The 14,313-nt window shown below is 45.3% G+C and overlaps 1 protein-coding gene across 4 annotated transcripts in view; it reads right to left on the bottom strand.

The window, feature by feature from the left end:
• Positions 1–12,440: 12,440 nt before the first annotated feature.
• LOC119276737 (DNA ligase 6-like) overlaps positions 12,441–14,313 on the bottom strand; it is a 16,304-nt gene continuing 14,431 nt past the window's right edge. For 2 of the 4 annotated variants that reach the window (XM_037557878.1, XM_037557879.1), the window contains exon 16: positions 13,989–14,052. Coding sequence is in view for 1 of the 4 variants with exons in the window: in XM_037557877.1 (XP_037413774.1) it covers positions 12,616–12,824; positions 13,064–13,181; positions 13,552–13,651; positions 13,720–13,808; positions 13,891–14,052 (678 nt within the window). In the remaining 3 variants the exon portion in view is untranslated. Of the gene's footprint in view, positions 12,825–13,063; positions 13,182–13,551; positions 13,665–13,719; positions 13,809–13,890; positions 14,053–14,313 lie in introns of those variants that run through there. The other 2 variants (XM_037557877.1, XR_005136790.1) reach the window with 2 other exon arrangements.

The raw sequence follows: 14,313 nt of genomic DNA, 5'->3' as shown, positions 1-14,313 counted from the left end.
GTTGAGGGCTTTGCTTTCTTGCTATTATCTTGAGGGAATAAAAATAAGAGAAAGAACAAAAAGAAATAAAAGGATCATATAATGATCTTATGGAGAGTAATGACTTCACATATAAAGAGTATGATGAATAAAATTTGTTGAGAGTTGACAAACATAGTTTTGGTCGTTGTTGCAATTAATAGGAAGTAATAAAGAAAGAGAGGCTTCACATATAAATATACTATCTTGAACATCTTTTGTAACTAAGAGAACTCATTAAAATATGACATGCTAAAAAGTTGATGTTGGACAAGGAAGACAACATAATGGGTTATGTTTTCTTATATCCGAATAGAAGTTATATTGTCATGGATCCTCCAACATGTTGAGCTTGATTTTCCCTCTTATGTTAGCCAAATTCTTTGCACCAAGTAGAGATGCAACTTGTGCATTCAGACATCCCTTAACCCAGTTTTGCCATGAGAGTCCACCATACCTACCTATGGATTGAGTAAGATCCTTCAAGTAAGTTGTCATCTGTGAAAGCAATAAAAATTGCTCTCTAAATATGTATGATCTATTAGTGTGAAGAAAATAAGCTTTATACGAACGTGTGATATGGAAAAAATAAAAACAACGGACTGCATAATAAAGTTCTTTATCACAAGCGGCAATATAAAGTGACGTTCTTTTGCATTAAGATTTTGTGCATCCAACTATAAAAGTGCATGACAACCTCTGCTTCCCTCTGCGAAGGGCCTATCTTTTACTTTTATCTTCTACCCTTATACAAGAGTCATGGTGATCTTCACCTTTCATTTTTACACTTTTTTCCTTTTGGCAAGCACTATGTGTTGGAGACAGATTAAGATATATATATATCCACTCGGATGTAGGTTATCATAAAGTACTATTGTTGACATTACCCTTGAGATAAGAGGTTGGGAGGTGAAACTATAAGCCCCTACCTTTCTCTGTGTCCGGCTGAGGCTTTGAACCCATAAGTATCGCGTGAGTGTTAGCAATTGTAAAAGACTAAATGATAGTTGAGTATGTGGACTTGCTGAAAAGCTCTTAAATTGACTCTTTCCGATGTTATGATAAATTGCAATTGCTTCAAAGACTGAGGTCATAGTTTGTTAGTTTTCAGTGAATTTTTTGGTTCATACTTTACCTTGTGAATGAATTGTTACTTTAGCATAAGAAATCTTATGACATTATATGTTGTTGTTCTAAAGATGATCATGATGCCCTCATGTATGTATATTATTTTATCGACACCTCTATCTCTAAACATGTGGACATATTTTTCGATTTCGGCTATCGCTTGAGGACAAGCGAGGTCTAAGCTTGGGGGAGTTGATACGTCCATTTTGCATCATGCTTTTATATTGATATTTATTGCATTATGGGTTGTTATTACACATTATAGCACAATACTTATGCATTTTCTCTCTTATTTTACAAGGTTTACATGAAGAGGGAGAATGTCGGCAGCTGGACTTCTGGACTGGCAAAGGAGCAAATATTAGAGACCTATTCAACACAACTCCAAAAGTTCTGAAACTTCACGGAGAGTCATTTTGGAATTAATAAAAAGTATTGGGAGAAGAAAGCACTAGAGGGGGGCCATCAGCCATCCACAAGGGTGGGGGTGCGCCCTACCCCCTGGCGCGCCCCCCTGCCTTGTGGGCCCCTGTTCATCATCTCATATCCATCAATATCTTCACCAGCATCATCTCCTCTCAAACCCTAGTTCATCTCTTGTATTTGATCTCTGTCTCAAAACCTCAGATTGGTACATGTGGTTTGCTAGTACTCCCTCCGTTCGGAATTACTTGTCTCGGAAATGGATGTATCTAGAACTAAAATACATCTAGATACATCCATTTCTATGACAAGTAATTCCGAACGGAGGGAGTAGTGTTGATTACTCCTTATAGTTGATGCCAGTTGGTTTATTCGGTTGAAATTCAATGTTCAGATCCTTAATGATAATTAATACTCCTATGATTATGAACATGAATATGCTTTGCGAGTAGTTACGTTTGTTCCTGAGGACATGGGAGAAGTCTTGTTATAAGTAATCATGTGAATTTGGTATTCATTCGATATTTTGATGAGATGTATATTGTCTCTCCTCTAGTGGTGTTATGTGAACATCGACTACATGACACTTCACCATTGTTTGTGACTAGGGGAAGGCATTGGTAAGTAATAAGTATATGATGGGTTGCTAGAGTGACAGAAGCTTAAACCCTAGTTTATGTGTTGCTTCCTAAGGGGCTGATTTGGATCCATATATTTCATGCTATGGTTAGATTTATCTTTATTCTTCTTTCGTAGTTGTGGATGCTTGCAAGATGGGTTAATCATAAGTGGGAGGCTTCTCCAAGGAAGGGCAGCACCCAAGCACCGGTCTACCCACATATCAAATTATCAAAGTAATGAACGCGAATCATATGAGCATGATGAAAACTAGTTTGACAGTAATTCCCATGTGTCGTCGGGAGCGCTTTCCTTTATATAAGAGTTCATCCAGGCTTTTCCTTTGCTACAAAAAGGACTGGGCCACTTTGCTATACCTTAGTTACTTTTGTTACTTGTCACCCGTTCGAATTATCTTATCACGCAACTATCTGTTACCGATAATTTCAGTGCTTGCAGAGAATACCTTGCTGAAAGCCGCTTGTCATTTCCTTCTGCTCCTCGTTGGGTTCGACACTCTTACTTATTGAAAGGGCTACGATAGATCCCCTATACTTGTGAGTAATCAGTTTATTGTCATTACTAGATTGTGTCTCAACATCAGAAATAGAAAGATCATTACTATTCTTAGAAGGTTTTTCTACCTCAGGTTCGCTAGAAGCATGCAAAGTCCTATCATTTTTCTTTCTTTTTCTTCTTAGATGAACTAGGTGCATCATTATTAATTCTCTGAGAATCTTGCTCAATTCTTTTAGGATGATCTTCAGGATAAAGTGCTTCCTGAGTCATGTTACCTCCTGTAATCATTACTCTAACAACATGATCATTCATATTGTTATTCGTCTCAATAAGCAAATCGTTTTGAGATTTAGCAACTTGTTCTAACTGAGTTTGGACCATGGATGCATGTCTACCTAGACCTTTCACAATTAGCAATTCTGAACATTAAGTCACTCAAACGATCAATCATGAAAGGATCATGTTTCAATTGTTTGGGAACATACATATTAAAGTGTTCTTGCTTAACAATGTAATTGTCCAATTCATCCAAGCATAGACTAGTAGATTTATTGTAGGAAATATCACCTTCATCAAATCTTATAAGGGAATTTACCTCTACTACCTGTGTCGGGGTGTCAAGCCCATGTATTTCTTCAATAGGTGATAAATTCTTAACATCTTCGGCTTTAATACCCTTTTCTTTCATGGATTTATTTGCCTCTTGCATATCTCCAGGACTGAGAAATTGAATACCTCTCTTCTTCGGAGTTTTCTTAGGTGGTGGTTCAGGAAGTGTCCAATCATTTTCATTCCTCAATATATTATTCAATAGTTCTTCAGCCTGTTCAATAGTTCGTTCCCTGAAAACACAACCAGCACAATTATCTACGTAGTCCCTAGAAGCATCGGTTAGTCCATTATAAAAGATCTCAAATATTTCATTTTTCTTAAAAGGATGATCTGGCAAAGCATTAAGTAACTGGAGAAGCCTCCCCCAAGCTTGAGGGAGTTTCTCTTCTTCAATTTGCACAAAGTTAAATATTTCCTGTAAGGCAGCCTGTTTCTTTTGAGCAAGAAAATATTTTTCAGCGAAGTAATAAATCATATCCTGGGGACTACGCACACAACCAGGAGCAAGAGTATTAAACCATATCTTAGCATCACCCTTTAATGAGAACAGAAACAACTTAAGAATATAATAGTAGCCAACTTTTTCCTCATGAGCAAATAGGGTGGCTATATCATTTAATTTAGTGAGATGTGCCACAACAGTTTTAGTTTCATAACCATGGAAAGGATCAGATTCAACCAAAGTAATTAACTTGGAATGGACAGAGAATTCATAATCCTTATCAGTAACAAAGATAGGAGAAGTAGCAAACTTAGGATCATATTTCATTCTCGCTATCAAAGATTTTTCTTTCAGCTTACATAGTAGTTTATTCACATCATCTCTATCATTACAAGAAAGAAATTCTCTAGTTATCTCCTCATCTACAACATAACCCTCGGGTATCTTAGGCATTTCAACTCTAATAGGAGGGCTAGGCATAATAGGTGAATCATAAATTTCATCAGTTTCAACAATTTCATCACTATTAGCATTTTAAATTTCTTTAGCTCGAGCAAGTTGTTCATCAGGAAATTCATCCAGCGGCACGGTTTCATCAAGCAAAGTACTAGAATTATCGATAGCATCATTCATAGCAGAAGTAGTATCATCAATTACTCGCAACATATCAGAATTAATAGCGAGCGTCGCTATCGCAAGCTTACTTAAAACAAAAGGTGAATCAAGGGCAGAGTGTGATGGTAGTTCCTTACTTCCCCTCGTCTTAGAGGGAACAATCTTGGTTCTATCATCTTTCAGATTCTTCATAGTGATCAACAGATATAAATCCCAAGTGACTCAGCAAATAGAGCTATGCTCCCCAGCAGCGGCGCCATAAAAAGGTCTTGATAACCCACAAGTATAGGGATCGCAACAGTTTCCGAGGGTAGAGTATTCAACCCAAATTTATTGATTTGACACAAGGGGAGCCAAAGAATATTTGCAAGTATTAGCAGTTGAGTTGTCAATGCAACCACACCTGGAGAACTAAATATCTGCAGCAAAGTGATCAGTAGCACAGGAGTATGATAGTTTGATAGCAGTGGCAAAGTAACAATAGTAACGGTAACAGTAACAGTAGCAATTTTATAGTGATTGTAACAGCAGCAACAACAACAATAGTAACTTATCACGATCAATATGTGAAAAGCGTAGGCATTGGATCAGTGATGAATAATTATGTTGGATGACATTCATCATGTAATAATCACAACCTAGAGAGACACAGAACTAGCTCCAATTCATCAATGTAATGTAGGCATGTATTTCGTATATAGTCATATGTGCTTATAATAAGAACTTGCATGACATCTTTTGTCCTACCCTCCCATGGCAGCGGGGTCCATAAGGAAACTAAGGGATATTAAGGCCTCCATTTAATAGAAAACCGGAACAAAGCATTAGCACATAATGAATATATGAACTCCTCGAACTACGTTAATCACTGGAAAAAATCCCAATTATTGTCACCTTGGGGTATGCGGATCATAACAAGTAATAGGTGCATATAACTTGCAAGATAGGATTAAGAACTCAAATATGTTCATGAAAACATAAAGGGTTCAGATCTGAAATCATGGCACTCGGACCCTAGTGACAAGCATTAAGCATAGCAAAGTCATAGCAACATCAATCTCAGAACATAGTGGATACTAGGGATCAAGCCCTGATAAAACTAACTCAATTACATGATAAATCGCATCCAACCCATCACCGTCCAGCAAGCCTACGGAGAAATTACTCACTCCCGATGGTGAGCATCATGAAATTGGTGATAAAGAAGGGTTGGTGATGATGATGGCGACGAACCCCCCTCTCCGAAGCCCCGAACGGACTCCAGATCTGACATCCCGATGAAGAATAGGAGGTGACAGTGTCTTTGTATCGTAAAACGTGATGAAACTTCTTTTCCTATTTTTTTCTTGGGAAATAGGAATTTATAGGCTTCAGATTAGGGTCGGCGGAGCCTCATGGGCCCCACAAGGTACCTAGCAGCGCCCTGGGGGTGGCCGCGCCCATGTGCCTTGTGGACAGCTGGTGGGCCCCCTCCGATAGATCTTCGCTCCAGTGTTTTTTATTTATTCTATAAAAAATCCCCAAAAAGTATCGTCCAATTCCCAGAACTTTTATTTCTGCAAAAAAACAACACCATGGTAGTTCAGCTGAAAACAACGTTAGTCTGGATTAATTTCATTCAAATCGTGCAAATTAAAGGTCAAAACAAGAGCAAAAGTATTTGGAAAAGTAGATACAACGGAGACGTATCAACCCATAAGACCGGTCATAGTGGGAAGTAATTAACTCAGATCAGTAACATGCATATGTTACTAGTCTATGCTACTATGTTCATAATGTGTAATAGTAACATATGGATGGTAACATACAAACCTTCTTTAATTCAGATGTAGTGTCATTTTACCTCGGGACGTGTGATGTTATAGTAATATATTATGTTACCACAAGCATCCCTCTCCTCATTAACTCCTTGCCACATAAGCAAATTGTCTAGGGGTGTGTTATGATACTATTTAAGTTATTCTCACTATGACTAGCCTAAGTGTTGCCAATATTTTTGGTCATTGATTGGACGGTATTCCAAATAAGTACAAAATGCTAGTAATTGTGAGAGCATATGTCTTCATTTGGTCGCTTTTACTGTGTAGAAATGATTTGGTTTTTAATGACAAAAACGCTTCTCCTTTGCAGGTTATTTTTGGGTGTATGCACTCGCTTTATATGTGGGCTACGCTACAACGAGCATAGTACCAAATGTTTAAGGCGGTTTGTACGCTGTTGGAGCAGGTGGCTACTGAGGTTTTTTCCTAACATGGATGGCAACATAATCTTCGGATCTATCCACCACCGCTTTCTACGTAGCAGTGTTGGACTATAGGACTCTATTGTTTCCCATTTGTCGGTTTTGTTTCATTTCCTTTTATTTAGACTTTTGGTATGTGGTTGTGTACATCCTAACTATATAGAGACCAGGTGTCACTCACAATGCTTGTTTCTGCTTGATCCTACATTTTAATAAGATAATAAAAGTGTCATTTATCAAAAAAAATCAAAATACCGCTAAAAAACACGTCCTCATCTGTCCCACAAAACATTTTTTTAATAAAATCCCAACAACACCTGGTACCTTACAGCAGTTGAGGACATATGAGAACTGGCAGCAGAGCGAGATATGTATGATATGGGTCGATCATACTTAGGGCCTGTTCGGCAGTCCACCAGCTCCCTGGATTTTAGGAATCTGGGGAGTACCGATTCACTCACTCCGCAATTTTGAAATAAAACTCCATCAGTTCCGGGAGCGGCAGCGTGGAGCAGAGGGACTTCGAACAGTCCCTTACAAAGATATGTGTTGTTCAAAGTTGAAATGGCAGAGACAAGTTAACAAAAACGTGGAGACAAATGCGCATCCGGCCGGTACCAAGAACAATTAGCCAGGCTTTCAGTGTCACCCACATATTTGGCAACAACATGCACAGGTTTTTTTTTAACAAGTTGAGCAGCTCCAGAGCTGAGCAATCAGGTTGATGACTCGGAGGAAATGAAGTCAGAGCCTGAGAAGGGTTCTGCCATCTCTTTCCACACCACACCAACCTGAAAAGGATCAACAATTAAAGGGTAGTAAGACGAACCACATCTTAGCTGCACTGCACTGCACTGCACCCCAAGTGTTACTAAGCTGTCAGACAAGGACGTGCACTTTGAGAAACGCATGCATGCACGCAACACATGTCGGATTGTCGGAACGAATAGCACTGACCCCACCTGTATGTGTGTGCGCGCCGAGAATCAAGTCTTCTACTCCGTAATCCGGATGCATGCATGTAAACATCATCATTTTGTCTACTGTCGCGTACAGTTGTAGTGGAGTGGCAATTCTTTTCAGCAATCTCTTAGGCCGACTGATTCTTGAAAGCGTTGGAGAGCAACACAAAACGCACGTATCGGGTTCCAAGATTGGATTTGGACTAGGGACTTGGGAGAGAAACTTAACCAAATTTGCTCGAGACGCCCGGACTGACTAATGAGGCTCGACCGGCGACCCCGTCCGCCGTCCGCTGCGGCGTCCCTCTCACGGGCGTCAACCCTTGATCTCCTTTAAACAAGAGGAATTATCTCCCCCGGCGCCGCTTGCGCGTGTCGCCTAGCAGGAGGTGAATATTCCTCAGCCGCTTTAGGGCATCTGGGAAAGAGAAAGCTCTTCTTATCATGGAGAGGGGGGGCGAGAGGGAAAGAAAGGAAACCTAAAGCTACCGTGCAAGCAAGCAAGCAAAGGGTCGACAACATCGGCATCAGGTCCTGAGCGGGCCTGATCCGCGCGTACTTGGCCATGAATCCACCTATTCCTTTGCCAAAACCCTGGGCGTGGACTCTATGCAGTCTCAGACAGATACATGAAATCGCCGCTCGCTCCTTCTTTTCGGTTGGAGTATCCATCTAGCTATGTGCTGCAACCTCTTTCTAGCCGGCCTCTAGCGCTCGTCTGTTTCTCCGGCACTGGCATATGCACGTCTGCATGTCGATCGTTGTGTGTTGATGTGCTAACCATCGGCCGGCCTCACCTAACGTGCATGTAGTAGTAGTAGTAGTGATGGTCTACACTAGACAGGCTTGAATTGAAAGGGGGAAGGTCAACGATTCTGCTCGTGCACCATCAATGCCCAACGAAAGAACCTCCTTTCTCATCATCTCGCCTGTTGTTCATCCCCAGTCCAGTGCCCACACAGACACACATACTGCAGCCGAGCTGACAGACGGACACACAGACAACAAAATTCCTCACGGACGCATTGCCGATCAGATGGACGGGTCTTCTTGTCCTCGACCGCTTTCCCCCCATATCATCAAGCCACCGTTCCGAGTACGAATCAACGAGCACGTTCGATCTAAAGCTGCTTTAGGCTTGGGTCAAACCTCTGGCCAAGATCAATGGCCAAGAAATTCCTCGTAAACGTAGCTCCCTCCGTCCGGAAATACTTATCTTCAAACTAAATAAAAGAGGATGTATCTAGATGTATTTTAGTTCTAGATACATCTCTTTTTATCAATTTTGATGACAAGTATTTCCGGACGAAGGGAGTAGCACGTAGAGGTCGTACGTACATACCTGGACTCCCTTTGGTACCGCAACAACCAGGGTGGGGGCGTATCTACGACCCGTCGACAGCCATTCACACGAGACTCGCCGTGCCCGTCATCGTCATGCGTTCCTCATGCAGTCGGTCCAGGCGACGCGATGGAAAGGAAAGGAAGGCAAAGCCTATGGCCAGCTTTTGAGCTTCAGCCTGGCAGGGAGGGAGGGCAGTGCGATCGAAAAGGCTCGTCTCTCGTCTCCATCATGCCCGTCACGGCAGATGGACCCAGTAAAACAAGTGAAGGAAACGAAACGTGCCACGACATGAGCTAGTGACTGCTAGTGCCGCTGCCGGGGTGATCTGATGAGACCCAGTCCACGTAGACGTAGGGCTGTCAATTCCGTCCGGTCTGGGGAGGGTCCAGGCGCCAAAAGCAGCGTGCGGCGATTGAACATCTATCAAGAGGTTAAATTCCGTGCATGTGATCATGGCATCGACTGACCGGAGAAGCTTCCACCGCCACATTGCTGAAAAGAGGCGTTTCAAGCAAGGTTTCCATGTTTACCCATGCATCGATGGCCGGCCGGCCGACCCTTGTGTGCTGCTTGCTCTGCGTGCCCGTCATGTCAACTTTTCGGATTCCAAGCCAGCGGACGGATAAAGCTGGTGGATGGATGGGGGCGTGATTCGTGATCTCCTCCTCATCACCATATTAAGGGCATCTCCAACCGTGCCCCAGAAAGGCCTTCCCAAGCGTTTTTTTCGTGCCGGCGCCGAAAAAATGGCTCAGTCGCGTCCCAGGAGCCCGATTTTCGCCGGCTTAGGCCGAAAACAGCGCCGGCGGACCCAGCCCGAACCCGGCGTGCTGGGGGGCGCCCGTGGGCGCCGGAGCGAGCTGTTTTGGCGCGAAAAAGACGCGGGCCAGCCGCGTCAGTGACTCGGCGCCTCGTCTTTCCCCAACGGCCTCGGTTCCCGCGGGGAATCAATGGCAAGGCTGCCGCCGGTCAGCCTTGCCATTGATTCCTCACGGGCGGCGCTTCACGGGGCGGCGCGCCGACGCCTCTCCTCCCTCGCACGCGTACACACGGGCGTGGCCCGGCTATAAAAGCCGGCGCCCTGCACTCGCCTGTGCCCACACCAGCCCCGCCCCCGCCGCCGTCCAGCCCCTCCCTCTCCCTGCCTCTCCCGAGCGCCGCCGCCCAGCCCCGCCCAGCCCCGCCGTCACCATGGCAGAACGCTTCCCCGGAGACGAGGCGGCGGCCAACGGCTTCGGCCGCCGTTCGCTCCGCGAACAGGAGTCCTGGATCCTGTTCCAGGCAAACATCCCGGCGCCGCCGGACATGCGCGCCGGGCCGACGGGGTGGAGACTCAGCGTCAGGGGAGTGCCCATTCCCCCGTTGCCCGACGCCGTGGCGAAGCCGAAGTACTTCGCCGAGGAGGTCAAGATCGTGCGCGCGTCCCTCACCGACGCCCACCTCTCCCTCCCCCAGTACGCCGCCGACAACCACGCGGCCTGGGCGGCGTATTTCGAGCGCCGCCAGCAGCAGCGATTGGCGTCCACGAACGGCGCGCCGGTGGTCGGCGGCCGGCAGAACAGCGAGGGGCGCCACCTCTGGTGGGGCGTCCCCGGCCGCACACTCGAGGGCGTGCTCACGTACCTCAAGGGCGGCAACAACCCGCCGTTGGCTACCCCCCGGCGCAGCACCGACGCGTCGGGCCATGGGCGCCAAGGAGGTTCGGGTCCTCCTCCTCCTTTTCCTCCTCCCGGTCCTCATCGCACTCCTCCGGCACTTCGGCCCTGCTCGGCGTCAAGGCCGAGCCCGCGGCGAAGTCGCCGCTCGGCCGGCGCGCTCGCAGCGCCGGCATCGTCATCAACGAGGGCGTCCGGCGCGCCTCCTCCTCGTCGGCTCCTCCGCGCTTCGTCAAGCCCAAGACGGAGCCGGGGCTGGCGCCGGTGAAGACGGAGCCGGGGCTGGCGCCGAAGTTCGACGACGATGACGCGGCCCTAGAATGGGCGCGCCAGGACTCCATTGCAATGGAGAAGGCGCGCCGGGAGAAGGTGAAGGAGCGCCAGCGCGCCGCCCTGCGCCGCTTCGAGGAGCGCCGACGCGTCCGCGATGAAGACGGGGTCGTCGTCCTACGCGACAGCGCCGACGACGACGACGACGCGCCGCCGCCAGCCCGCCATGGCGACGCCGGGTCCAGCAGGGGCGCCCGCGTCAAGGAGGAGAAGGCCGACGACGACGATGGCGGCGACGACTTCAGCCCCATTTTTTTAGATTAGGTTAATGTAATGAAAATGCGCGAATTTTGCCAAAATTTGCCATGTTTATAAGCCGAAATTTAACTACTTTCTATCATAACTTCGCCGAACGGCCGTTCTTTTTTTTTTATACGCGCCTGGGGGCGGCGCCTGGGGGCCGACGGCTGGAGACCGAATCGCCCCCAGGAACATTTTTTGCGCCGGCTCACCTCCAGACGGCGCTTTTAGACGCCCTGGGAGGCCAACGGCTGGAGATGCCCTAACTAGCACGATCCACCAAAAGGCATGCGTTGGGGCAAGCATAAAATGTTACCAAGTCATAGCCTGCCTGCCTGTCTTGATTTCTAGCACGAGAAAGAAATGGCCCTTCCCCATCTATCCATCATCTATCTTAATTTGCCTACCGGTAGCTAGAGACACTTTTATTCGTATATGTAGCTCGATCACTCGCTCGTCAGCAGCTGTACGTCTCTTTTCTGTCACCTCTGGATTCTAAGTTCCAAGTCAATGCTGCCTTTTGTCATGACATAATATCCACAGTCTGAAGGCATATTCATATCAACCACACCTAGTTAGTCCAAGAAGGTGGTGCTTTCACGCTTCGGTTATCACCTTTGATTATGCAATATATAATTAATATAATTATTGGTAAGCATGATACATGAGTGGAGAATAGGTGTGAGCTAATAGTCTGGCAGCCTAGACTTAGACTGCTGCTTTCGTTACGTAGACAAAACGCTTCGGAAGATGGAGACTACAGAGAGCTTCTTGTCTTCCTGCGCTCTCAACTGGTGCTAGAAGATTATTACTATTATTTTCTCCGTCGACAAGCTGGAGAAGTTGATGGCTTCGTTGTTATTGTCAATTATAGGCCCTTTCTCGCCTCCATAATAGGCCTTTTTCCTGTGCACGTTGACCTAGGCTTTGAGCTTTGGGAGCCTGTCAAGTCGCCTGCGTGAGTGAGTTGGGGAAATGAAACTGACGTCTTTTGTCAGGAGTTTGTCCGAAGCAACCAACCAAATCGATCATTGTCTTGGGCCCTGTAGCTTTATATCGGTATTATTAATCAAACAACCGGTAATTCCTTTTTTAATGCACTACGATATTGCTACTACACTCTTAAAGAGGAAAAATAATAATCTTCCAGTCTCATGGTTTGATACTACCTGTCTCCAAATTTAAGACGTTTTTTTACATTTTGAGACAGGTGGGGCATTTCAGAGGTAACTGGCGTGATTCCTCTCATTCTGCTCGCCCTGCACGATGAATTTGGTGACAACTCGAATAGTGGAATCCTGGTATAGAATGGCAAATATCAAAATGGACTGCATTAGAAGGCCACTGTTTAGTACCACTACACGACGGTACCGGTACGTACAAAAGGTAAAAAGCTACTACGGCGATAGCTTCAAACTATCCTGCTAATGTACATGTACAAAACAGACTGCGAGGCTGATACATAATCACTGGTGACCTGCACCCGGGCCATCGCTGCTGACCTCCATCTTCCTGGTTTGGGCTCTGAACATGCTGGCAACGTCGGTGGCCGTGCTGCAATCCTCTGGGCTCCGATCCGGAACGCACCGTATGTGCCTCGGCATCCTCACTGAGATCCCACGCGATGGATGCACGACACCGATGGCCGCGTGATGGACAGGGGATAGTGTGAGATCTGCCAGGAAGAAGGAAATTAGACAAGCGGTGCTTGCGAGATATCTGTAAATTTCTCCAAGCTCTGTGTGAAGTACTACATGGTACAAGCCCAAGAAAATTAGCCTGGTCCAGGAAAGAATTGGCATTTCCCACAAAAAAGAGGAATCGCCGGGAATGAATTGGCACGTTAGGTTCCCTAATGCACAATGCTGTAGTTTCCAAATGGAGAGGTTCTCATGACAGGGCTTCACATTTTACCTGCACCTCGGATCTCCCAAACTTGTTCAGCAGTGAACCACAACTCCGGCTGCTCATCTGTTTTGTAGTACACGGGTTTCTTGGGCAGTATCTTTTCACCAGAATAAAACTCCTTCATCTGCAGATCAGATTTCCAGCAATGCAAGGCATAAACATAGACAACAGCAATATACATAATTCTGATTATGGACAATTTTGCGTTCAAATTAAAACAATACAGTATAAACTAATAGATGCCACGGCAATAATTTATCCCTTTAGGAACAGATTCACTAGAATTGCTAGTCAGCATCTCGCATCCTGTATATCACTACATAATCATTCCGGTATATGTAATTTTCACAGTTCGTCATTCTTTTGTACTTTCAATTTGTCAAAGCAAATATTACATTCAAGCATATAAGCAACTGCTGGCATGTGTTCTTAAAGATGCCAGGTTACTACAGGCAAGTGTGGCACGATTAAACGAAATAACAATTCAAACATACCTCCTTATAGAAATCATCTGAGAAACCAGACATAACACGACAGACACTTTGAAATTCTTCAGATTCAGGGTTGTAGCATGCCATCAGAAAAGGGCTGTACCTGTGAAAACAAACTGAAGCATAAGCTGGGGGCATTTGACTCGATGCAACGGGAAGCGGAGAACCTACCATCCAGCTTTCCGTCCATTTCCATACCATGCACCAATTGGAACTAAGTCAAGGCTATCACCTAGGCCTTCCACATAGTCACGCTTCACCTGCAAACGTCATGCAAGATGTTTCAGAAAAATGTAAGACATTAAGCCAAACGCTTCTTCAGCATACAACATCAGTTTGCACCTTTAACCATGAATCACAGCGCTTGGAAGCAGAGTATCCAGCATCAATATCAAGAGTCTTCAACATTATACCCTCACAAGAAGACTGGCATGCTTTTTCAAAAAAACTGCTCATTCTGTGTGAAGTGCTAGAATTATCTATCGATGCTTCATCTTCTTCAACCTGCGTAGAAGAAATCGATTCATCTGCAGTTACAAACATGCATGAATAGATTCTAAACAAGCAAGCACAGAAAGAAAGATTTGTATACTACGAGCGGTACTCCAGATCTTGCAATTTCAACCAGAGTGAGTTAGTAGTATCCTATATGACCCCGGCTGACTTAGGTGGGAGGAGTTGACGAACAGTTGTGCCACCTGGCTTCAAATTCCCATGGACTCGAATTCTCATATCCTTGTATGCTTGAAAATTAAGCATTACCCT

The sequence above is a fragment of the Triticum dicoccoides genome, chromosome 3B (assembly GCF_002162155.2).
Source record: "Triticum dicoccoides isolate Atlit2015 ecotype Zavitan chromosome 3B, WEW_v2.0, whole genome shotgun sequence".
NCBI classification, from domain to species: domain Eukaryota; kingdom Viridiplantae; phylum Streptophyta; class Magnoliopsida; order Poales; family Poaceae; genus Triticum; species Triticum dicoccoides.
The sequence above is the reverse complement of the archived record's forward strand: the minus strand, read 5'-3'. Positions and strand labels throughout refer to the sequence as shown.